At 41.7% G+C, this 26,020-nt stretch overlaps 1 protein-coding gene across 1 annotated transcript in view; it reads right to left on the reverse strand.

The window, feature by feature from the left end:
* SCAPER (S-phase cyclin A associated protein in the ER) overlaps positions 1-26,020 on the reverse strand; it is a 405,066-nt gene that overhangs the window by 23,185 nt on the left and 355,861 nt on the right. The window contains exon 29 of the mRNA XM_069071423.1: positions 21,253-21,402. Coding sequence (XP_068927524.1) covers positions 21,253-21,402 — 150 coding nt within the window. The remainder of the gene's footprint in view (positions 1-21,252; positions 21,403-26,020) is intronic.

Raw genomic sequence — 26,020 nt, forward strand, 5'->3', positions numbered from 1 at the left:
GTACCTTTCAGCAAGATGTAGTTTACTTCCTTATTTCTTTTAATTAGGTCTATTTTTTGCTTTTACTTTGTTGGAGGTCATGATTGTTGCCTCTGTTTTTTGTTTTTCACTTCAGCTGAAGCACAATATATTCTACTCCAGCCCCTTGCTTTTACTATGTGTCTCCCTACTTCAGGTCTGTTTCTTGTAAACAACATATTGTACCATTCTGTTTTTTTTTTTTTAAGCAATTGGGGTTAAGTAACTTGCCCAAGGTTACACAGCCAGTTATTTTATGTGGGTGTTAAGTATCTGAGGCCAGAACTGATCCTGGTTCTCCCGACTCTGGGGCCAGGCGCTCTTACTCACTGCGCCACCTAGCCACCCCTAGCATTCTGGTTTTTGATGTACTCTGCTATCTGCTTCCGTTTTATGGGAGAGTTCGTCCCATTCACATTCACAGTTATGATTACTAACTATGTATTTCCCTCCATCCTATTTTTCTTCCTGTTTGTCTACTCTCTCATTTTATCCTTTCCCTCTTAATCAGGGTTTTGCTTCTATTTACCACCTTCCCCAATCTAACCTCCCTTCTATCAGTCCCTGCCCCTCCTTACTTAAGTCTCTTCCCCTCCTACCTCCATGTCCCGTAAGACAGATTTCTATATTCAACTGACTGTGCATGTTATTCCTTTTTTGGAGCCAATACTGAAGTAAGGCTCAAGTGATGACCACCACCCAACCTTCCCATCTCCCCCTCCCACTGTAATAGGTCTTTTGTGCTTCTTCATGTCAAATGATTTATCCCATTCTACCTCTCCCCTTCCTTTTGCACCCAGTAAACTCCTCTTTCTCATCCCTTAATTATTCTTTTATGTCATTCCTTCAAATTCATTTTATACCCATATCCTCTGTCTATGTTTATTCCTTCTAGCTATACTATTTGCAATACAATTTTAAAGAATTACAAGTATTATCTTCCCATGCAGGGAATTAAACAATTTAGCTCTATTGAATCCCTTATGTTTTCTTTTCCTTTTTTACATGTTTATACTTCTCTTGGATTTTGATATCAGAGATCAAAGTTTTGGTTTAATTCTGGTCTTTTTATAAAAGTTTTAAATACTTCTATTTCATTTAATGACCATTCCCCTTTCTCCGCCCCCCCCCCTTGATATATTATGCTTAATTTTACTGGGTAAGTGATTCTTGGTTGTAGTTAGCTCCTTTGCCTTCCACATTATCATGTTCCATGACCTCCAATCTTTTAATGCTGCAGCTGCTAAGTCCTGTGTAATCCTGATAATGAATGGCTCCCCAATTTCTGAACTGTTTCTTTCTGGCTACTTGTAGTATTTTTTCTTTGACCTGACAGTTCTGTAATTTTGGCTATAATGTTCCTTGGGGTTTTTATTTTGGGATCTCTTTCCTGAGGTGATCGATCAATTTTTTCAATACCTATTTTGCCCTCTGATTCCAGGATATCAGGGCAGTTTTCTTTGATAATTTCCTGAAAGATGCTATCCAGATCCTCTTGTTGATTATGGTTTCCAGAGAGTCCAATGACTCTGATATTGTCTTTCCTGACCTATTTTCCAGGCCAGTTGTTTTTCCCATGAGGTATTTTACATTTTCTTCTATTTTTTTTTACTCTTTTGAACTTGTCTGATTGATTCTTGATGTCTCATAGAATCATTAGCTTCTACTTGCCCAGTTCTAACTTTTAAGGAGTTGTTTTCCTTAATTAGCTTTTGTACTTTCTTTTCTATTTGGCCAACTGTATTTTTTAAGTTTTTTTCTTTAGCAGATTTTTGTATCTTTTTTTCCATCTGGCCAATTGTACTTTTTAAGCAGTTGTTTACTTTTTCCAAGCTGCTGATTCTTTTTTTTCATAATTCTCTTGTATCACTCTCTTTCCCTTTCCCAGTTTTTTTCCTGTCTCTTTTATATGACTTTTAAGCTCCTTTTTGAGCTCTTTAATATGTTTTCTGGGCTTGGTGGAGACCCCTTCCCATTTTTTCTTTGGGGTTTTACCCATATGTGTTTTGACATTGTTTTCCTCTTCTGAGATTCTGTCTTGATCTTCCCTGTCACTGTAATAACTTTCTGTGATCAGATTCTTTTTCTTTTTCCCTTTCTTTTAAATTTGAGCTCCACTACTGAGGTAGAAGGGGCACTGTTCCAGGTTTCTTCTGTCAGGGGCTTCAGGCCCTGGCTGTTTACCTAGTGATGCAATGATGTTGCCCTGAGGCCCACAGGGGATCCTCATATTTGGTGCTGTGCTGGGGGGTTGCTGGTGCTGCTAGAAGCTGTAGGAGTCTGGCAGTTTACCTGGTGCTGAGCTGTGGTCCTACTGCTGTTGTCTGGTGTGTGCTGAGGCTGGTGGGGTGTTTTTGTGTTTTCCTGGGGCTACACTGAAGCATGTGATGGTTCTCAGAGCTGGAATCTGCCAATTCCCCTGGCTATGCTGAGGTATGTGGGAGCCCCGGTGTTGGCATCTGCCCACTGGGACTCGGGATCTACCACTGGTTCAATGAAGTGGGGTTTGCTGCTGGTTTGCAGGGATGCTTCCTGTCCTGGACTGAGCTCTCCTTTTACATGAGTGAGACAGACCTTTTCTGCTGATCTTCCAAGTTTCTTGGGATAAGAGATTGTTTCACCCTGTCTTTTTGTGGGTTCTGCTGTTCCATGATTTGTTTGGGAGCACTTTTTTTTTAATTCAATTTTTAATTTATTTGTTTCCTTTTAGTTTACAGGATTCAATTCCACAATTCCTTGAATTTCACATTTTGTCCCCCTCCTTCTCCTCCCCCCCATGGTGTCTTATAATCAAGTATAGGATCTGTAAACACTTTCACATTATACAATGGTCAGGTTATAAGGATGGATTGTACCAGCTGGAATGAAAAATGGTAAAGAGGACATAAAATCAAATAAGAGAACGAAAAAGATCAGGTATTTTGCTTCCACCTGGATATAAATTTAGTTCTTTCTAGTTCTTTCTCTGGATGCACGTTTTTCTCTCCATCATGCGTCTTTTGGGATTGACTTATATCCCTGCATTGTTGAGAAGAGTCCAGTCTATCAAAGTTGGTCATCACACATACGTTGTGTCTGTAATTGTGTACACATTCCTCCTGGTTCTACTCATCTCACTCAGCATCAGTTCTTTTAAGCCTCTCCAGGTAAATATGAAGACCGCCTGCTCCCCGTTTCTTATAGCGCAATAATATTCCATAAACATGCATATACCACAACTTGTTCAGCCATTCCCCAATTGATGGACACCCCCTTAATTTCCAATTCTTTGCCACAACAAAAAGAGCTGCTATAAACATTTTTGTACATATGGGTCTTTCTCCTATTTCTATGATCTCTTTGGGATATAACCCTAGGAGTGGTATTGCTGGATCAAAGGGTATGAAAGTATTTATAGCCCTTTGGGCATAGTTTCAGATTGCTTTCCAGAAAGGCTGGATCAGTTCACAACTCCACCAACAATGCATTAGTGTTCCAGTTTGCCCACATCCTCTCCAGCATTTGTCATTTTCCTGTTTTGTCATCTTAGCCAATCTGACTGGTGAGATGTGGTACCTCAGAGTTGTTTTGATTTGCATTTCTCTAATCAATAGTGAATTAGAGCATTTCTTCATGTGCTTATAGATAGCTTTAATTTCTTTCTCTGAAAACTGCCTGTTCATATCCTTTGACCATTTATCAATTGGGGAATGACTTGTATTCTTATAAATTTGACTCAGTTCTCTGTATATTTTAGAGATGAGTCCATTGTCAGAGACATAGGTTGTAAAGATTCTTTCCCAATTTCCCACCTCCCTCCTAATCTTGGTTACGTTGGCTTTATTTGTACAGAAACTTTTCAATTTCATGTAGTCAAAATTATCCATTTTACATTTTATAATGTTCTCTAATTCCTGTTTCGTCATAAAGTCATTCCCTCTCCACAAGTCTGATAAGTAAACTATTCCTTGTTTTAGCAGACTGCTTACAGTATCAACCTTTATACCTAGATCATGAACCCATTTAGACTTGATTTTGGTATATGGTGTTAGATAATGGTCTATGTCCAGTTTCTGCCATACTATATTCCAGTTTTCCCAGCAGTTTTTGTCAAATAGTGAGTTCTTATCCCAAAAACCAGGGTCTGGGGGTTTGTCAAACAATACATTACTGTAGTCGTTGACTTCTGAATCTCGTGTGCCTAATCTATTCCATTGATCCACTCCTCTATTCCTAAGCCAGTACCAAGTAGTTTTGATGACTGCTGCTTTATAGTACAGATTGAAATCTGGTAAAGCTAGTCCACCTTCCCTAGCATTTTTTTTCATTAATTTTGGGAGCACTTTTTAATGGATATTTGGAGGTGAATATGGGAGAGTTATGGCAATTTACTTCATACTCTGCCATCTTGGCTCCTGAAATTATGTTTTGATATTTTGAATGAGAAAATGATTAACTGAGGGATAATTTTCAACATATACAGATCCTTTTTTCTTCCTTTTCCTTTCTGATATGTGCTTTATAAATATTAAAGTATTATAGAATTATGAGTTACTGTTAAGTATGCACATGTTTTGAGCAAAGGAACTGGAGATACAAAGATAGGTAAAATTGGGTCTCTTCCCTCATGAAACTTTACTTGGACTTGATTTGGAAATTTCAAATTAAATTTGTTGAATTTCTCAGTAACTCATTGGTGGCTCAATGTCTATTAAGGAACTAGTCCAAATCACCAATTCTCTGTGATAGTTACTACTCTTATTCAGTCAAGGATGATGTGAATACATTAGCCATTTTCTTAGTGATTCTAATGCTCAGAGCACTAGAATTCATTGGTAGGATTCTCTGATTCTTGTGGGGTAGGTTAGTGGTAGAAATGAGATTTGAGTACTGATTACTAAAGGGAAAAAAACTCACCCAGTTAGAGGGAAAGAGAATTGTCCTGGTGAAGAGAGGCATAATCCAAGTCAAGGAGAGTATCCAGGAGAGAAAGCAGAATGTCAGGCCAGGTCAAGTGATCATGACCTCAACTGAAGAGTGAGACTGGAGTCAGAAAGAATTTATAGCAGTAGTACAAAGGTGGAGCTCAACAGGACATTACAGAATCTCAGAAACTTATAGCTAGAAAAGACTTCAACAAGGACAATAAAATCCAACTTAAACCTGACTGAGAAGTGCTTGGAGGACGCAGAAGACACCAGGAAGATAGTCATCTCTCTCTCAAGCAACTTCTCCTCCCAACATAGCAGTGTCTCATGGGGACCATGGTCCCTGCATGCTCTGCAGAGTGACCAAGGTCAAAAAATGACCTCTCTGTGAACCACAAATTAGTCCAAAATATGAAAGCAAATCTCTGAGCCTGGCAGAACTCCCATCTCCGCAGAGGCACTGCACTGTGGGCACCAAACCAAAGCTGCTCTCTGGCCTTTGGTGTCTTGGCTGATTGCCCTCACAGGTCACCGCCAGACACTTCTTTCCCCTCCTGCTATTCCTTCTAGGCAGCTCCAATCTTAAGTAAGTTGGTTTCCTTCAGGGTGGTTGACAAGTAACCTCATAAATGCTTCTGAACACTTTTACAGGTTTGTGGAACAAAAATCCCAGTCCCTTGTGAGAAGCTATGGCTCACTCTAAACTACTCTACTGTGAAACTTTCTGAGAAAGGAGGTAGGACAATGAAAGGTTCATTTTGCCTAATGAGAACTTGGTGACTTCCAGCACAAACAGCTTTTCTTTAGGCTGGCTGTCAAATTTCTTCATCCTGAAACCAGCTAGGTCACTCACAGGATGTGTAAAGGCAAACAAATCCGAGAAAATTGTTTTCAATTAGAGAAGTTCTACTTGGTAGAAAAAAAATCACATTTTTCTTCATTGTGCTAATATTGAGTGTAATTTAGTCTCCAAATGGTCACACCTTTAGGTTCCTCATTGGATGAAATGCATTTGTGTTTTATGAACAAAACAGTATCTGTCTCACACAAAGAAAGAAAACATAGAAAGCTGGATACTTGTATGACAACTTAAGAAGTTGCTGCCAGCTCATCCTTTGACAAATAAAGTGAAAGCCAGACCTTGGAGCCTGTTCTATTACAAAGTGGGTTTGGTTTCAGATCTCCGCTACTTTGGGGTTCCATCTCATAGAATGGTGCTTAAGTTTACAAAATGGGTGTGACCCCAGGCAGCTTGCTTTTGAGGAGAAGAACAGGATAAAGTAAGATTGTTTGAGCAGGTATTAAGTATCCTCTGAATGGTCAGAAAGCTGAAATGTGTCTCTGGAAAAACTGCCTCAAAACAGAGTGTACATCTTTTAGCATCAACAGATGTTTGCAAGGTTGGAAATCAATGACTTTTTTTTTTCCCTTTAAGGGAATTAGTCTGAGTCAAAGTTTCCTTGGATCCTTTTTAGAATCATAGAATCACAGACTGTCAGAGTTGGATGGGTCCCTGGAGCATATCGAAGCCAAACTCATTGTACACTCTTTGCTGGTCTATTGCAATAGGCTCCCAGTAGTTTCCCCACCTCATACCTCTCCCCACTCCAATCCAGAGCTGCCAAATTAAAACACAAGTCTGACCAAGTTACCTCCCTCACTTCATTACACTTAAGGGGCTCCTTATTACTTCTAGGATCAAACAGAGGCTCCCTGGTTTGGCATTTAAAGAGTTTTATAACTTGATGCCTTGTAGTTTCTAGGGTTCAGCTGATGGGGTGCAGGCTCTGGAAACCCCCTTGAACTCTCCTTGAATCTTCCCACTTGATCTGGTGTTAGCCTGAAACTATAATCCCCTCAACTCGACTTTCATTACCACCATGCTCAGTTCTGTTACCCTTCACCTGACACAGGTCTCCATTGTCTGTTACCTCCAGATTGCCTCTGGCTACTTCCTACCCTAGATCCTACCTAAAACAGATTCTCTGGTTCTTGGCCTCCAACCTCTAGTCACCCCAGACTATTGGCCACTCCCAAAGAGATCTTCCCCAGACCCCTCCTCCAATCACCCCAGACTACTTGGCCAACCCTAGATCTCTCGAATGTCATCAAAGTGCTCAGATTCAATCTGGCCCGCTTACACTCGCCATACAAATGTTCAGATTCCTTAAGTTTGGCCAATATGGCGGATCTTTAATAAATCTTGTTTTGCTTTGGCTGAAAGAAGGCTTGGTTCAAATTCATAAAGTCATTCGGGTAGATCCTGTGTGTCACAATTTCAGGGTCCCAGGCACCCCTAAACCTCAACATAGCTAAGCTGGTTTTCTTGCTGCTCACACTCAGTTCACTCTGTCCCGGGGACCTTGACTTGTTTCCCTGGCTCTCCCTTATGCCTGGAACTCTCTCCTTTGTATCTTGGCTTCTCTGGTTTCCTTCAAGAGTCAGTTCAGATTCTACCTTTTGCCTGAGGTCTTTCCTGGTTTCCCCAGCAGCCTATATCCTGTCCTCTAAGATGACCTTTAATCTACTTTCTACACATTTTATATATGGCTATATAGGCTCAGGTGGTCTCTCTCATGAGAATGGAAGTTCCTTGAGAGCAGAGACCACTTCACTTTTGCCTTGCGTTGTGTCTGGTACAAAATAGGTACTTAATAAATGACTGACCAAGGGAGAGATGGAGAAACTGAGGCCCACAGAAAGGACTTTCCGCAAATGACATGGTGACTTTGGGAGAGCAAAGAACAGAACACACTTCTTCTGGCTGCTGGTCCTGGGGCTCTACATTTTACCACACTGCTTCCTTTTTCACAGCAATTAATTTGAATAATCTTTGCTTCTTTGGTAACTTTGGTCTTTTCAATCTCTGGTTCATGGACCTCCCTTGCTTAAATCTAATTCATTTGCAAGTCATGGAATCACCTTCCAGAGCTCATGGTCCTCTAACAGAAGGAAGGACAAACAACAATCTTAACTCCTAGACAGTGACTAAAGGATACAAAAATTCATTACAAAGAAAGCAAGTAGAATGGAGGACCCAAGCATTTCATCCTTCTCTGCTCAGGGGCTAGGCAAGGGGCTCCCTAGTTGCTTCTCCCACAGGACTCTCCAGTTCTGGTTCCCACACTTAGGCACTGGCTGCTGTGTGCCTTGGATGTGCTTTCCTCCCCTCTTGAAATTGCTGGCTTCTTTCAAAACTCAGCTCATTCAGCCTTATGTGGAGCTTGTCCTGCTGCCCCTCGGTGCCAGGGCCTTCCTGTCAGCAAATAAGCATGCATCTCTCTCTTTTGTATATACTTGGAGATGTGCGTTGTCTCCTTGAGAATCAGCCTGGTTTTCTTTATGTCACTGTATCCCTAGCATAATTTCTGGCACATAGTAGGTGCTTAAGAATTCTTATTGATTAAGATTAGCCTTCCCTCAACAAACATGCAGTGAATGTACCTAAATTAATTAACTTAGTAAGAACAGATCACATTTCTATTGAACTTTGAGTTTTACAACAGCCCGGTGAGGCCAGTAGTACAAACATCCCCATTTCATAGATAGGGAAAGTAAGGCTCTGAGACACTAGCTAGCAGGGGAGTCAGGTCACAGATTCAGATTTCCTGACTCCAGGCCCATATCTTTTAAGGCAAGAGGCTTCAGCACATAACTAGCTTTGTAAGGAGTAGATGCATGAACATCTAATGGTGCAGCCTTTTATAAAAAGAAACTGGTTTAGAAAATGGTAGCTCCAGAGGGGTGTACAAAGGCTTTTCCCTCAATAACCTTCACTAAGTGAAATGAATATGCAAAATCCCTTATTCCCAATATGGAAATGTGTGGACAGGCAAATCATCAGTCATTCTCTTAATTTAATTATCAGACCACATTCAATTTTCTAATATAAAATGCAAATGAAGTGAATGGCTAACAGCATATCCTAATTATGTTTATTATAATAATTAAATAGGACAGAATTTAGAAACAGAAATGAAAGAGCCATAAAACACATGGAGATTTTTAATTAAAACAACAACATTTTAATTAGAAACTGTAATACTATAGTAAATAGATGATTGGCTTAATCAAAGATACAGACATTAATTTTATTATACAGGTTTCTCTATGGTGGCCATCCTCAGTGCCAGGGGACCTGTTCCCTCCAGTTAATAGGCTAAATGGGGGCAGATACAAAGGATCAATTTAATGGACAAGACTTGATGCAAAGTATCTGCATAGTAAAACTACCTTCCTTTACAACCCCATATCCCAATTCCCAGCTTTATAAAAATAAAAGAGCAAGCTGTCTCTGCAGTTGGGTTTGAAAAGAGACTAAATAATGGGGCAGAAGCACTAAAAAATTTAAGTTTTCCTTTTCCCTGTCTAGAATAGCTCTGATTTCTTGATGGTTTTTCAGTTCAACAAAACCAAATATTCATTGGAGAGTATGAGTTTCAGGATGGAAGTCAGAACTGGATTCCATTCTTGGCTCAAACATCTTAATTCATTGTGACCCTAGGAGCACTTTCCAGGCCTCAATTCCCTCATCTGAACAATGGAATTACTGATTTTGACTTTTCTTACTTAATAGGATTGCTGCCAGGATCACCACTTGAAGTAAGAAGGTAAGAATTCAAATCCTAGGCCCATCCCTTACTATCTGGATGACATTGGACAAGTTGCTTCTTACTAGTTCTCACTTTCCTCATCTATAAAATGAGAGGGTTGGCCTATATGTTTTCTAAGATTGCTTTCAGCTCTATCCCTCTATCTCTGACTGCACCCCAGGCCTCAATCTTGGGTCTTCTTTTCTCTCTTTTTCCTTTTCCTTTGTCCTCCCTCTCTGGGTGACCATTAACACTTAAGAGGTCAATGACTGCCTCTAGGCATTAAATGGCTCCCAGTTCTGGATGCATCCAGCCTTTGCTGTCTTCGGAGCTCTGGTTCTGTATTACCAACATTTCCACTTTTCTGTCCCATAGGCATCTTAAATTCAGCATGTCCAAAACAGAGCTCAACTGTGCCTATACACATAGCCCTCTTCTTCATAGACCTGTTGGACTCGATATGACTACAGGCCAGGTCCTTCTGTCTCCCTGCACATCAGCTTCTTCTTCTATAAGACAAGCAGGCTGGACCCGATGATCTGGACGGTGCCCCTCCAGCTCTAAGTCTGTCATGCTCCTATAAGCCCATCTTGGCTGGGGCTCCACCATTGTTCTCTACCTGATCCATAACCTTGGGGGGGGGGCCTTGCCTTTTCTCCCTCCCTCACCCTCTTATCCAATCAATTCCTAAGCCATGGGCCTGCTAACTCTCCAGTCTCTTTTGCATCTGTCCCTCCCTCCAGCTTCTGAATCCACCCTCCTTTCCATCTTCTTCCCATTACGCTCTCCATATTGCAATGGCCGGCAGCTGTACCTCTTCCAAGTCTCTTGTGTTTTTATATGCTTCAGAATCAGAAGGCTTTGGGCAGGATAGATCTGGCTTCTCTTTTGGGAACATGTATAGTAGGACTTGAGGTAGCTGTTTCTTTACTGCCCAGACGCCTCAAAAGCAAAGCAAATCAATTTTGGTGTCCCTGACCTGCTCTGAATGGATGAGGTTATTGAATGTCTGCATTCTGGATATGGGGAATCAGCACTCTTCTTCCTCTGGGTTATTATCTCCTGGCCCCCAGGTTCAGTCTTGCATCCTTTTGAAAAGAGTTCATGTTCTGGTTCACGGTCTTTCTCTTCAGTCCAACCTCATACTAGGAAAATTCAACATATACATTGATGTTCCCTCAGACACACTGGCATCTCAGAACCTTAAAATCCTCACTGCTCACAACCGTTGTTTCATGCCACTTTGGCCATATACAAGATGGTCATGACCTCAAATTCACCATTACCCATAAGTGCTTCACATCCATGATCAAGAATTCTGAAATACTTTTGTCCAACAATAACCTCTTATCATTCCATCTCTCCCAATGTTTCACTCCGCCTAAACCTATTCTTTTAAATTTTATTTTTCATTTGGAACAAACTCCAAAAACCAAGATAATTTCATATATTCATCAGAACACACAAAAAAGGTTTGTCTATGAAACCATGAATTTGAATTCATTAATTTGATACTGTTTGCTGTTAAAAGACCTAGAAAATACCTATCCTATTTTAAAACTATCCTATGTGCCTCTACTTCCCTCTCCTCCCTTCTGTGCATTTAACAAAGTTTCAATGGTCTTTTTTTTTGGGGGGGGGGCATCACTATTGTTACCTCTTGGAGCAGCTAGGTGGCACAGTGGGTAGAGTGCCAGGGAATTCAAACTTGGCCTGAGATACTCACTAGCTGGGTGACCTTGGGCAAGTCATTTAACTATTTGCCTGAGTTTCCATATCTGTAAAATGAACTGGAGAAGGAAATGGCGAAACCACTCCACTACTTTGCTGAGAAAACCCCAGATGAGGTCACAAAGAGTTGGACATGACTGAAACAACTGAACACATTACTACCTCACCTATCTTCAATTATCCTTCTGAGAGAAAGGAAAAAAAAACCCAACAACCTTGCAACAAATAAGCAAAGTCAGTCAGTGAAAATGAATCCACTCAACGGCCATGTCCAAAAATGACTGCCTCTTTTTGTGCTTTGATTTCATTGCCTTTATCAGGAGAGGGGCAGCATGGCTCATGCATGACACGTTCTCTGCAGACATGGCTGGTTACCGCACTGATCAAACGTCTTCAGGCTGTCAGAGCTAGTTTTCCTCACAATGCTGCTATTCTCCTGCTTCCTCTTCCTGCCCTCTGCATCAAGTCATGTTATTCAGGATTCTCTGCAATGGCCTCTCTAATTTTATGTCATCATCATACTCCACTAGAGTAATATACCATGGCTCATGTAGCCATTCCCCAAATGATACTCCCTGTCCCCACCCTAGATGCCAATTCTTTCTTTTTCTTCTCCCAACTTTAACCCCTCCTTCAGGATCAGGAATTTTTACTTTTGACCATTCCCTCACTGATTTTATACTCCTTAATTTTTAAGGTCTGAGGATTCTTATCCCAACTCCCACTTTCACAGTGGAGTCTATGGTCTCTGAGGAAGGCTACATCTCCCTCTCAGGGCTCTAAATGTTATCCCTAAGAAATCATGGATGATTCTCTAAAGCCACTGGTTCAAGCCCCCCTCTAGTATACTTCCTTCCAATACTATCATTTGAGAATCAATTTAGTCAGCTAAACAGCTTTTAGAAAGGAGTTACCAAAAGTGGTAGGAGTCAGAACAATTGGTACCAAATGCCCTACCATAGGTCTTTGCCATCCTGTCCCACAAGTACATACAGTGTACAGAGGAAAGTGGGCTCCAACTGGATGAACCTGTGGGGCTGAGGGTAACTAATAGTTCCTGATTTTTGAGAGCCTTTTTCTCTCATTTGTGGGGTGCTCAAGATCCCCGTAAGTCCCATGGATCGGAGTGCAGTCTGTCCTTGGCTCCCAGTACAGACACTCCTATCAGGCATTGTTGTTCTGGGAGCACAAGCCTGGAGCACTGATGGTTAGATAAGAAGTCCAAAATCTTCTAGATCCCTCAAAGCTTGTAAGGGCCTCCTGAGGTCAGAGGAAGGGGAGGGGAGAACATTCATGCTGAGACCAAGGTTGAGGCCCCCCCCCACCCCAAGTGGTTTATTTGAATAGTCATGCTTGCTCTAATTTGTGGAATCCTTCAATTCCAGCTAACTGGATGCTTTTAATGTAGGACCCATAGGACATGGCAAATCCCACAGACAAAGGGAACTGACTTCCTGTCTGGTGTGTCAACTCACTTCATGAAGTGGCTTTCCAAGACTTTTCATGCTTAGTCTAAGGTCTCTGATTGACTGGGCAAATTATCATTTTCTTTAACTAGAGCAGAGTGAGACTAAACTGAATAAATATCAGTCAATCCCATCCCTGCAGAAATGTATTCCTTTTACCCTCTCTTCTATTTCCTCTCTTAAGAACAGAACCAATCCATCCTCTTCCTGGGACCTTTGTTTTTCTCACCTAACTCCCTTGGTATTTTCTTGGAAGATGTTAAGGTTCTATAGTGTCACATAGTGTCTTCTAATCTCAAAAAAAAAAAAATTACCCTTTTAGGCTGCTCCGGGCTCTTGTGTTTGCATCACAAATCTCTTACTCAGCTCTGGCCTTTTTATCAGAAAGTTGTTTGTTGTTTGGTTTTTATTCCTCCAAAGAGGATTTTTTCCTTTGCAGAATTATGCCCAGGTTTTCAGGGGAAGTGATTCTTGGCCATAAACTGATCTCTTTTGCCTTTTGTTACTCTGTATACTACATAAAAATTTCTTCCTGGGTGTTTGTCATACTTTTTATACTTTCACACGGGAGTTCTGGATCTTGCTTATGACATTCTTTGGAATTTTCTTCTATAGTGTCCTTTTTCAGTAGATTGGTGAATTATTTCCTCTTCACTTTGTTTTCTGCTTTGGGTCCGGGCAGTTTTCACTTATGGTTTATCATATGGCATCCAGGATTTAAAATAACATGGATTTTAGGGAGTCCAGTGATTCTTTAATCACTTCATCTTGATTTATTTCCAAGGTCAGTTGTTTTTTATATCAGAGAGAGTACATTTTTGTCAACTTGTTCAATCTTCTGATTTTGTTCTAATACTTTCTTTCTGATGGAGTTCATGGATCTGTTTGGTCTCTTCTAGTTGTCAGAGTCTATTATTTGGGTGAGATTTACCATTCTGTCTTTAAGCTACTTATTCTCCAATTCTTTTCTCCAGAGCTTTGATTTCATTTTTTCTCTCTTCAATTCATTTCCCATCAGCTTACAAAGCTCTTTGACTTCTCTGGAATTCTCTAGTAGGCTCTTGTTATGGATCCCTTCTCTTTCTCTCACCCCTCACCCTCCTCAGCTTACTTTTATGCATTGTCCTCCTCTGTTACAGTGTAAGTTTCTTGAGGGCAGGGATTTTATAAGTAGGCACTGAATAAATGTTTATTAGCTGATTAGCTAATAGGTACCATATGTATACATGTAGTCCTTGTGAAAGATTCATTTTTGCTTTTGAGTCACTTCTTGCAATTATTATGGGACATTCAATTCTACTTTTCTTTGGGAGATCTTTAGAGTCACAATTCTTCTTTGATTTATTAGTGTTTTCTTTGATTTAGTCCTTTCACCAGATTCCTGACCTGGTGACATGGCCAGGATCCAGCCTCTTGCCCTTCTTTTTGCATGAATAAGTCATGTCATAGGTGGGGCGATTGGCCCTTCTTGACATCACCTTGTGCTGACTTCTCTCTCCCAGGGTCCAGAGTCCTGGATCTCTAGGGCCTTCAATGGCATCTCAAGACAGAGTGTTAAGGCTGAAGCCTGGAGTGTCTCAGTCTGGGTACTCTCACACTGCACTGGTAGCTTTGCTCCCTGGGTCTTACAACTTCTCCACTCTAATCTAGGGCTTTCTGACTTTCCTAGGTCTAGGAGAATCCTATACTCTTGCTACCTCTGATACAGAGGCTACGCCTGTCTGCTCAAGCTGGAAGATTGTAAGCTTCTGGCTGATTTTTTTGTGCATTTCTAAGGTGAAAGAAGTCACTTATTGTAATTTCTTATATATTCGTTTCAGGTTTTTGCTGGAGGAGGTCTGCCTGCCCTTCAGGTATGCATCCAGGCCAGAAGTTCTCTAGACCTGCTCTTTACAAATGATCACTTCAGAGCCAGAAGGGGCCTCTGTGATAATCTAGTCTAACACTTATTCTGCACATGCACAAAAGCAAGAGACTTGCTCAAGGACACAAAAGTAAGTAGTAGCAGAGCTAGGGTTTGAAGCTGGTCCCCTGACTCCAAGCCTCTCTATCCCTTCATAATCTTCCAGGTTATCCTGCTCTGCCTGCACTTTCCTCCCTTCCCAATTTTGCTCTGATGGGTAACCAGTTCAATATTACACTGTCCACTACTCTCAGATCCACTGTTTCCTTGAACCATTTGCAGCACAGGCCTTACTGGGCCCCAGACCTGGATTACTGCCCCCATTTGACCCCTTGTTCCTGTTCACATGCTGCTGGGAGGTGCTAGAAGTCACACAATAGTGGTTAATCCTCTACAAATGTATGTTATCTGATCTCAGCTGGGCCCTCACTGCAGCAAGGCAATCTTTAACATGTTTCCCCAACTGATTCTGTATCCCACTTCTTTATGGACACTGCCTTTCCTTGTCTCTTCAAGCCTCCCACATCACACTTCCTTGCTACCTGCCCAGCTGACAACCTTGCCTCCCCTCTCACCATGGTCTCACTCTCCTTCCTCTCCACCCCAGAATGCTATGATGTGAAAATTTATAGTTATCTACAGACATGCTTTGGAGATATTTTGGATTCTGCTCCAGACTGCCACACAAAAAAACAAATATCACAATAAAGTCAGTCACATGGAATTTCTTGTTTTCTAGTGCATACAAAAGCTATGTTTACACTATACTGTAGTCTACTAAGTGTTCGATTTGCTGGTGATCTCTTTGCTGGTGTAGAATCTTGTCTTGATGTGGATGGCTGCTAAATGATCAGGGTGGGGATTGCTGAAGGCTGAAGTGGCTGTGGCAATTTAAGAAATTAAGTCTGTCCATCAATTGACTCTTCTTTTCACTTGAACATTTAGAGGCCATTGTAGGGTTACTAATTGGCCTAATTTCTTTTTTTTTTTCATTTTTCAAATGCTTTATTAACTTCTGATTTATATCATTCATTTCCGCCAGATTTTGAGTTACAAATTTTCTCCCTGTTTTTCCCCTACCTACTGCCCCAAAATAGCAGTCCCACAGGATATCCCCTCCTCCAATATGCTCTCTTCAATATCTTGTCCCATACCCCTTCGACTTTTCCAGTAGGGCATGGTGGATCTCTATGCCCCAGTGCCTGTATAACTTGTTTCCCAATTACATGTAAAAATAGTATTAATAACAGAATACATATATGTATATATATATATATATATTTTAAACATGTGATTTTAAAACTTTGAATTCCAGATTCATTCCCTTCCTCCTTTGTCACCTACCCTTACTGGGAAGATAAGGAATTCAGTATAGGTTGTACATGTGTAGCTAATGCAAAGCATTACCATAGTAGATATATTGTAAAAGACTGACTATGTTTTCCTCCCTCCTATCCCACCTCCCACTTGTTCTATTCTCTACTTTGATCCCATCCCTTTTCAAAAGTGGGTGCTTCCAACTTCCCTCCCCCACAACCTGCCCTCCCCTCCATCATCCCTCCTCTCATCCCCTTCCCCCCCTACTCTCTTGTAGGGTGAGACACCCTATTTAGTGTGTATGTCATTCCCTCCCCAAGCCAAATTCAATGAGAACAAGGTTGACCCATTCCCTTTTGCCTTCCTATTCTTCCCCTCCATTGTAGTCATTTTCCCTTGCCTCTTCTATATGAGAGAGTTTATCCCATTCAGTCTCTCCCTATCTCCTCTCATTATATTCCTCTCTCATCTCTTAATTTCACCTTTTAAGTATCATCCTTTCCTATTAAATTGGTCTTATGCCCTCTATCTATGTATACCTGTACACACATATACACACATTCACATATGTATTCATATGCCTGTATACCCTCCGATATAGACATATATATGTGTGTGTGTATATATATATATATATTTCTATTTCTATTCCCTTCAACTATTTTCATATTGAGAAAAGTTCCATCAGTTACAATCATCGTTTTTCCATGTAGGAATGTTAATAGTTCAACTTTGATAAGTTCCTTATGATTTCTTTTCCCTGTTTACCTTCTCATCCTTCTCTTGCTTCTTGTATCTGAATGTCAAATTTTCTATTCAACTCTGGTTTTTTCATCAAGAATGCTTGAAAGTCCTCCATTCCAATGAATGACCATATTTTCCCTTTGAAACATGATACTCAGTTTTGATGGGTAGGTGATTCTTGGTTTTAATCCCAGCTCCTTTGACCTCTGGAATATCATATTCCAAGCCCTTCGATCCCTCAGTGTAGAAGCTGCCAGATCCTGAGTTATCCTGACTGTGTTTCCACAATATTCAAATTGTTTCTTCCTGGCTGCTTGTAATATTCTCTCCTTGATCTGGGAATTTCGGAACCTGGCTATAATATTCCTAGGAGCTTTCTTTTTGGGATCTTTTTCAGGAGGTGATCGGTGGATTCTTTCAACCTCTATTTCACCCTCTGGTTCTAAAACATCAGGGCAGTTTTCCTTGAGAATTTCTTGGAGGATGATTTCTAGATTCTTTCTCTGATCATGGCTTTCAGGTAGTCTAATAATTTTTAAATTATCTATCTTCCAGATCAGTGGTTTTTCCAATGAGATATTTCACATTGTCTTCTATTCTTTAATTTGTTTGGATCTGTTTAATAGAATCTTGATTTCTCATGAAGTCATTAGCTTCCATTTGCTCCAATCTCATTCTGAAGGAATGATTCTCCTCAGTGAGCTTTTGAGTTTCTTTTTCCATCTGGTAAATTCAGCTTTTTAAGGCATTCTTCTCCTCATTGTCTTTTTGAGCCTCTTTTGCCATTTGAGTTAGTCTGTTTTTTAAGGTGTTACTTTCCTCAATCAGGCTGTTGACTCTCATTTCATAATTTTCTTGCATCGTTCTCATTTCTCTTCCCAATTTTTCCTCCACTTCTCTTATCTGCTTCTTAAGGTCCTCTATGGCCTGTAACCAGCTTGTATTTTTCTTGGAAGCTTTTGGTGCAGGAGTTCTGATTTCACTGTCTTCCTCTTGTTCCATGCTTTGATCCTTTTTGTCCCCAAAATAGGAGTCTAATGTTGGATTGCTTTGCTTGGTTTGCTTCCTTTGCCTAGTCATTTTGCCACTCAATTACTTGACTTTTGGGCTTTTTGCCACAATAGGACTCTGCCACCAGATGGGGGAGCTTTGTTCTAAATGCTAGGGTTTTCTCAGCTGAAGGAGGTATTAGTTGGGTGCCTTCTCTGAAGCCTCCACATGCTCTGGCAAGCTGGTCGCACACCCCAGGACCTCCACCCTAGACCACAATCCAGATGCAAGCAGGTTAAAGCAAGAGTGATTACCCTTCAGGTTGGTCACTTGGTCCCCCTACACTCTGCAGGCCAGGAGGTGAAGCTGCCACATGGCAGCGGCTGTACTGCAGCCCTCAGCAGCTTCTCGCCTTGGGGGCAAAAGCCAACGCACTCCCAATGACTGGGTCCCAAAGTCCACACTGCACTGACCTTTTACTTTGTCCTTAGCATCTATGTGTTGATAATTCTGGATCGCCACAGCTGCTGGTGATCTGGAGTCCCTCCAGACAGTGGTTGGTCAGGCCTGCCCTGGAGCTAAAACCTCAGCGTGGGGCTTGGGTCGCCTCCCAGAGTGCTGCACTGGCCGATTCCTGCCGGCCTGCTGGGCTGTCCTCAGCGGGAGGTTAGCTTCTCTGTGTCATTTTGTGGGTTCTGTAGCTTCAAAGTTTGTTTAGAGTCCCCTTTTACATGAATTGGAGGTGGTGGGAACTGGAGCTGCATGGAAGTCCTGTTTCTACTCCACCTGGCTTAATTTCAATATTGTTATATTTCAGGAAGTAGGGAAGCCCAAGGAGAGAGAGATGGGCAAAGGCCAGCTGGTGGCAGAGTCACCACAGGCATAGCCTTTATTAATTAAGCTTGACATCTTATAGAGGCATACCCATGGCACCCCAAAACAATCATAATAGTAACATCAAAGATCACTGATTATTGTCACAGATGTGAATAGATATAATGGAAAAGCTTGAAATATTGTGAGAATTACCAAAATGTGACACAGCAACATAATGTAAACTGTTGGGAAAATAATACCAATAGATTTGTTTGATGCAGAGTTGCCACTAAGCTTCAAATTGTAAAAAATGCGATATCTGTAAAGTGCAATAAAGTAAAGTGCAATAAAATGAAGGATGCCTGTATAATATGGTCACAAGAAGAATAAACAATGAAAATACAAGTTTTTGAATCAAGTATAAAACAGAAAGACAGTATACTGTTGAGATAAAGAATGAGAGAAGAGTTAGGTCAAAGGAGGTAAAGTAGATTCTGTTTTCTCTGCAAAACTAGATAAGATCCTTAAATGATGGTTTGAATGCCTCCCAGTGGCACACAGATTACTAGGAAAGCATTTTACCAGTTTCTTCTAAGATGCAGGACTGATCTCACCTGTCTTAATAGAAGGTATCAAATGTTTATTAACCAAAATGAGCATACCAGTGAGCCCTCCAAATTTAGACTAATGATGTGTTTGTGGACTTTATACAATACATTCATAGATTCTATTACTAAAAATAACTCTAAAAACATCTACAAGACAATAATACATTGGCTGAGGAACAAAAAAGAATATGCCAAAAAAGTCTCAGTGATGAAAAGAGCACTTGTTATTGATTTGGTCATTATTGAACAAGCTGTCTAAAAGTGCTCTGACATTTATGGTGCCTTTATTGATCATCACAATATATATGACCTAGTTCTACATTCATGGCTGTGAGAATGTCAGAATATTTGATGTCTACATAGAAAACACTTCTCTATTGAAAACATGGCACCAACATAACGATAGCAAGGATAATGCATATAAAACATAGCATCTTTTGGGAGACAGTTTTAGTCTCCCCTGATCTGGCTCCTAGTCTTAAACCCATTCATCAGGCCTAAAAAGAACAGAGCATTGCTTCTAAGTTTAAAGAGCTTGCTGCACCTGAGCATCTCCTTAATTCATCCACTGCCCTTGTCTCCTTTCTGGCTTTGCTCTTTTCTGCTGGTTCTCCTCCTATTTGTGAGAGAACTCCTTCATCCAGGTCATGTTCACTAACTGTAAGTGTCCTAGCAGCTGGCATCCTGAGCATGGCTTCTTCCTCCTCTAAGTTGCATCCCATGGATCAACAGTCATCTCCACACAGAGAATTCCCAGACCCTTCTATCCAGCCCTAATGTCTCTCCTGGGCTCCAGTCCTGCATCACCATTGCCTTGTGGACTTTTCAAAGATGGCCTACAGGCCCTTCAAATTCACTACATCCTAAATGGGGCCTCATTCTCTTTCTGCTCAAACCCTCCTTTCTTCCCCATTGGCCTTTTGCTATCAAGGGCACCAGCATTCTCCCAGTCACCAAGGCTCACAAGCCTCAGTACTTTCTTCACTCCTGCCCCACACTAACCACACATAGTTAACCTGCTGTCTAGTCTTCAGTTTTAACTTCACAGTATCTCTTCTATGCATCTCCTGTCGATTTACCTCTGGGCTCCTGGCAGCAGCTTTGTGGCTCGTCTTCCCCACCCCATGTTCCCCCATTCTAAGTCATCCTCCATTCAGTTACAGAATGCAGATCAGATCATGTCACCTCTAGTCAATATACTGCTGTGTTACCTTAAGGCCTCCAAGATCAAACAGAACATACTTCCTTTGGCATTTCAAGCCTTTCCCAGGCTTTATATACTCCTACACTCTGTGACTTAGCTACCCTAGCCCTACACATCACCCTACCTCCAATCTCCAAGTCTTTGCCCAAGCTCTGCCCTCTCCTAGAATGTTCTCCCTCCTCACCTTTGGCTCCTGGCTTCTCTCAAGACTCAGCAATTCTCACCTCTGAAAGGGTCCTTCCATAGTCCCCTCCCCTGCCAGCACCTTCTCTCTCCCTGAGATTATCTTCCATTTTTTTCTAAGTGTAGATACATACACATATGTACATGTCTATGTACATAACTATTTGCATGTTGTCTCCTACATGAGAATGTGAGCTCCTTGAGGGCAGGGATCACATCTCTGCATTTCTTGATATTCTCAGTACTTAGCCTAGTGCCTGGCACAAAGAAAGTTCTTAATAAAGGCTTGTTGACTGACTGACTGATGTATATGGCTGACACCAAGCTATGTGTGTCTGCTAAAAAACACATTAAACAGATTGTCCATCTTGTTGAATCTTTCTTCAATGATAAGCCTGACAGCATTCACCGGGTCTACTCCAGCCACACCAAGTGAAAAACAAATGTGGTGACCCTAGGAAGAATGGACTAGGCCACTGTTTCCCAATATAAGACCAAGGAGAATGAGTACTCAGGCTATCCCATGATGGAAGGCTTCATTAGGGCCAATCCTACCTTTTCTCACTCTACTCAAACTCCCATTATCACCTGACAAAGGTCCCTGGACGGCTAGAAGGAAACCTTCAAGATCACTGAGTTCAATGCTCTCACTTTAGTAAAGAGACAAGGAAACTGAGGCGCACAAAGGGACAGGCTGCTCCCAGAGTGAGTGGTGAGGTTGAGGTGATCTCACAATCCAGGCAGAGAAGACGCATCCGGCCCCAGTCTCTTACCTGGTTGTCTGGGTGGTTCACCGTGAAGTAGCCCACACAGATGATGACTTCGTGGAGCAGGACCTCGCAGGAGTGGTGGGCACAGTGCCACAGCAGAGAGCTAAGAATGTGTCGGAATGCCAGGGACAGCCCTTCTGCTCCTACAATAGACTGACAGAGGGCAAAAGGGATCATTTATCATCTGAACAGTAGCCCCTCCCACCTGAGAGAGCAGAGGAGTTTAATTAAAATAAGTAATGCCATTTGAAAATGACTTATCATTCCTCTTTCAAAGGAACCTCAAATATCAAACCTTCAAGCAACCCTAATCAGTAATATATAATGTCACCTTTTCAGCAAAATCTGTGACCTAAAGCAATCTGGTGGTGTGGGTCGGCTTGCTGCTTCTCCTAGTAATCACAGACACAGTGAAAAGACACATCATTTATCTGAAAATTGGAAAAAGAGCAAAGCTCATGTGGGCACCTATCGGAACTTAGCTGACACACTGTCTGCATTATATGCACAGCCATTAGGTGTACGGAGCCCGTGCTGGACATACTTAGGGCTCTGAAGAAGAAAACCCTCATTTCTGCACATGGCAAAAATCCTCTTCTTATTAGCTACCTGTGTGTTGCAAACAAAAAAGACAAAGAATAATTAATAGCATTTCATATACTTCTTGTCAGGGATGCCTTACACAGCTTCCGGTTCAGCTATGAGCTGGGCTAGAAGATGGCCTTGAGGGGCCAGTCCAGCTCTAAGACTTGGAAATAAACAGTTTCAAAAGTGGGAGGTTTCCAAGATGGGGGGGCGGGGAGGGAGGAAGGGTAGTTGGAAACTTTCAACTTTAAGGCTTTCTGGTCTGTCTTTTTTCTTCTATCATTTAATCTTAGCTTTATTTGTTTTTTTTTTTTTATTTAGTATGTTATTTTCCCCCAGTTACATAAAAAAACAATTTTTAACATTCATTTTTAAAATTTTGACTTTCTGAACTCTGCAAGTTAATGGGGTGATTGAGGAGAATCCAATTGTACCTGTGGCCTCTATTTAGTAAACATGTCAAACAGAGTGACCCAAGGTCAAAGGGGAAAAGTAAAGCCCAAGAACTAAGCTTAACTATCTAGAAAATGAAACGAGGTAACATTTTGAATCTCTGGGAAAGTGGTTCATCCAGAACATTTCTAAACATCCAGTCTTTGCTCAGTGTGTACTCAAAAAAACCTGTCACAGCATACTAGAGGTAGAAAACATCTTCCCCAGTATAGTTCAGTCCAGGGTGCAACATATAGCCATTTGAGCAAGGTTTTCTGAAATGTAATGAGCACAAATTTCTGCAGGAAATAGCTGGCTAAATAAATCTTCAGCATCAAGGCCACAGCCCTGAGAAGGAATGATGCTTCCTAGGCCCTAACGCGACTTCAGAAGCATTTTGCGACTTTACATCCAGCTGTGACATTTCTTCAGGCTTGTCCATACTTAACTAGCTACATTCACCTGTAGTGTAACCTCATGCTTCCTGCTGAACCTTTAGGGATAAGAACAGAATAAGTTTGAACAGAAAAATTAAACTCATTTTTCAAGTAAACTTTATTTCCTCTTCAGGCTTTGGAAGCAGCACTGGATTTGAACTCAAGACATGGATTCATATCTTAGCTTTAACACATATTTTGTTGTCTGACCTTGAGTAAAGCTGACCTGGGGAATATCCTCTGTAAACCTTAAAGTGCTCTGTATGTAAGCAAAGTTGTCATGAATCAGGCAGAATCACCCAATCAGTATAGGGCTCATCTTCCAGTTCTCAAACTAGCCAGAGAAAGGAGACCTATGTTCTCCTAGCTCCCAAGGCTCTGGAAATACTCTGCCTGCTTTCCTGGAACATGATGAAATAGGACCAGCAGCTGAACAGGTGAGCAGCATTCCCCAAGATGCTCCCCTCTGTCATCACCTCCTACTTGGTTTAGGTTTTACTTAGTTTAAACTTTGGTTTAAACTATGCTTCCTGGTACACGACTCCTCTGTGGGCTTTTTGAGCTCAAGAGATGGAGCATCTAAGGGACCCAAGTTCCTTGGGTGGCCACTGACTTCAGTGATTCTTTAGTCTTTCTGTCCTCCATCTCGAATATGTCTTGTGTAACCTCTTCATCTTCTGAAGAGAAGAGTCTGTGGGACACACTTGGAGACGTCCTAGATTGTTTGCTGTAAGGATTTCCATCCTCTTCTTTTGCTGCCTGAATTGTTACAGGATCCTAAGACTTAAGAGTTTGAAGAACCCCTAGAAACCATCAGTTCTGATCTCCTCATTCTCTTGAGAAAGAGAAGGCCAGAGAGTGGAAGGGGCTTGCTCAGGGTCACTGAGGGAGGATCCACCTCTAAGTCACTGGGTTCTTTCCGCTCTACTTGGATCTTTTCTCTGTTGGCCACCTGCCTCTCCAGGGTGCCTTTCTTTTGCCGGTATTATTGCTTTCACCATCAGCAGAGTGTTCAAGGCTACTTCCATTTATTTCTTCCCCTCTTTCTAGACGATGGCTTCTTCTTAACCTTTTTTGTGTCGTGGACCCCCCTGGTAGTAGTTTGCTAAAGCAATGGACCCCTTCTCAGAATGATGTTTTTAAGTGCAAAAAACACATAGGACCACAAAGGAAATTAATTATATTGAAATATGGTTATCAAACTATTTAAAAAATAAGCTTCCAGGCCATGGGTTAAGAATACCCATAGATTATCAGTATCCAAGGGTGGGGAACCTGCAGTCTCCAGGCCACATGTGGCCCCTAAGGTCCTTAATAAAAGGATTTGTTCTATAAAACTTGGACTCAGTCAAAGGTCTGCACTTAATGACCTGGAGGGCCACATGTAGCCTGGAGGCTGCAGGTTCCCAACACCTGGTACAGATCTTAATGGTATAGTAAACACAGTTAATATACACTAGTATACACACACACATATAGACTGGTATAGATAATCTTTCAGGTAACTTGTCCAACTCAGCATTCTTAACAAGATCTACCTAACAAAATGGTGTATGGAAAAGTACTGGGGATCCAGGTAGCACAGGTGCCAGAGCCCTGGGCTAGGAATCAGAAAGGCTCAACAAAATAGTATGCTATCACAGTAACATTTATATATAGTCTTATTACTACAGGAGACCAGAACACATCTTCTTTCCAGCTCTTTCTAGCCTTTAAGTGGCTCATGAAGTGGGCGCCTATTTTGTGATGCTATCCTTGACTAAATGGAAGCTGATTTAAAAAAAAATTCTACCTTACATGAATGATCTTTCCTCACACACCACTCCCTAAAATGCACTTACTCTTTTCAATTACCCAAAGTCAATACTTTCTATTTAATTGAAGATGTATTCCAAGTTTAGTCATCTATCCCTATCGGTGCTCCTTGAGGGCAGGGCAGGCTCTTTATCTTATTTGGTGCTAGGTCAGGGACCGCAAGCCAAATATGATGTGCTTTCAATGATGTCAACAGTGATGTGATTTTGGTTGTGTGGCACTTCCTGCAGATGCTGAGGGCTGAAGGCAGTTGACAATCTGATGGCCAGGATGCAGACACAGTACTGGCTGAGCACCAGGGAGGATGACAGTAATAGGCTGCTTCATGGGTGATCTCCAATATCGGGGGTGCTGGCTTATTACAGGACAAAGAGGTAGTGGCACGTTACAAAGGGGCACTGGCTGCCCAAGGAATAGGAAGAAGCTGAAAGGAAAGGAACTTGCGGATTATTGGACTGGGGAGGCTCTGGGCAAGGAGAATGTAAAATGCTGTAGAACAGGGACAATAAGGAAGGAAAGAGTGACCATGAGAAATACAAAGGGGGAAGCATAAGGCCAGGGAATGCTGAGTTCAAAGAAGCTTGAAGGGGGCAGCACAGCGAGCTGTCTCTAAGTGCACATGACAAAGCATCATGGCAAAGCCAAACATGAGATAGTGTCCTCCCTCAGGGAGCTTAACTTCCACAGAGGAGACACAACAAAACCGGGTAAACATGCATCATGGGATAATGTGGAAGGGAGCTAACGAAAGGCCAGGGAGCTGGAGTTTCCAGGTAGAAGAGAGGTAGGGCTGCATCCCAAGCATGGCAGGCAGCAAATGGGAGGCTAGTTTGTATGGAAAAGAGAGGGTACGAAGGGAAGTGATGTGGAATGAGGCTAAAGAGAGGTTGGAGTCAGACTGGGAAGGGTTTTCAAGGCTAAATTTGTAGGATCATAGGCCTCTGAGGCCATCCAACCCAACCCTTTATTTTACAATTGGGGTAACTGAGGTAGAGAAGGTGACTTGCTCAGGTCTGAAGCAGGATTTGAATTTAGGTCTTCTTTCTTTTATCCCACAGCCAACAGGGGGTCCCTGGAGCTTCTTGAAGAGAGGTATGACATGGTTGGCTTTATGCTTTGGGAGGATTCTTTTGGCAGTTTTGTGAAGGTATTGGAGAAGAAAGAGATTAGAAGCAAAGTAACCAGTGAGGAAGTTACGGAAGATTTGGGAAGTGCCAGTGATAGAAGAGTGGCCTTGTGAGTGGAGAAAAGGGTATGAATGCAAGGAGGGGATGGGGCGAGAGAAGAATCAAGAACAATACTGATACCGGAGCCGAGGCAACTGGAAGGACGCCCTCAATGGAAACAGACTCTAACAATCAGAGCCTTCTTAATCTTGAAGAGAATCGTTTCAGTTGTGCAGTGAAGCTGAAAATGAGACTGAAATAAGTGGAGGAGAGCAGAGAACATGGAACGATAATTTGGGGGACAGCAAGGAAAAGCTCCTAACAAGCTGAGCTCTC

The sequence above is a fragment of the Petaurus breviceps genome, unplaced genomic scaffold (genome assembly GCF_028583685.1).
Source record: "Petaurus breviceps papuanus isolate PSGF00001 unplaced genomic scaffold, PetGlider_PUasm1.0 90825, whole genome shotgun sequence".
Lineage (NCBI taxonomy): Eukaryota > Metazoa > Chordata > Mammalia > Diprotodontia > Petauridae > Petaurus > Petaurus breviceps.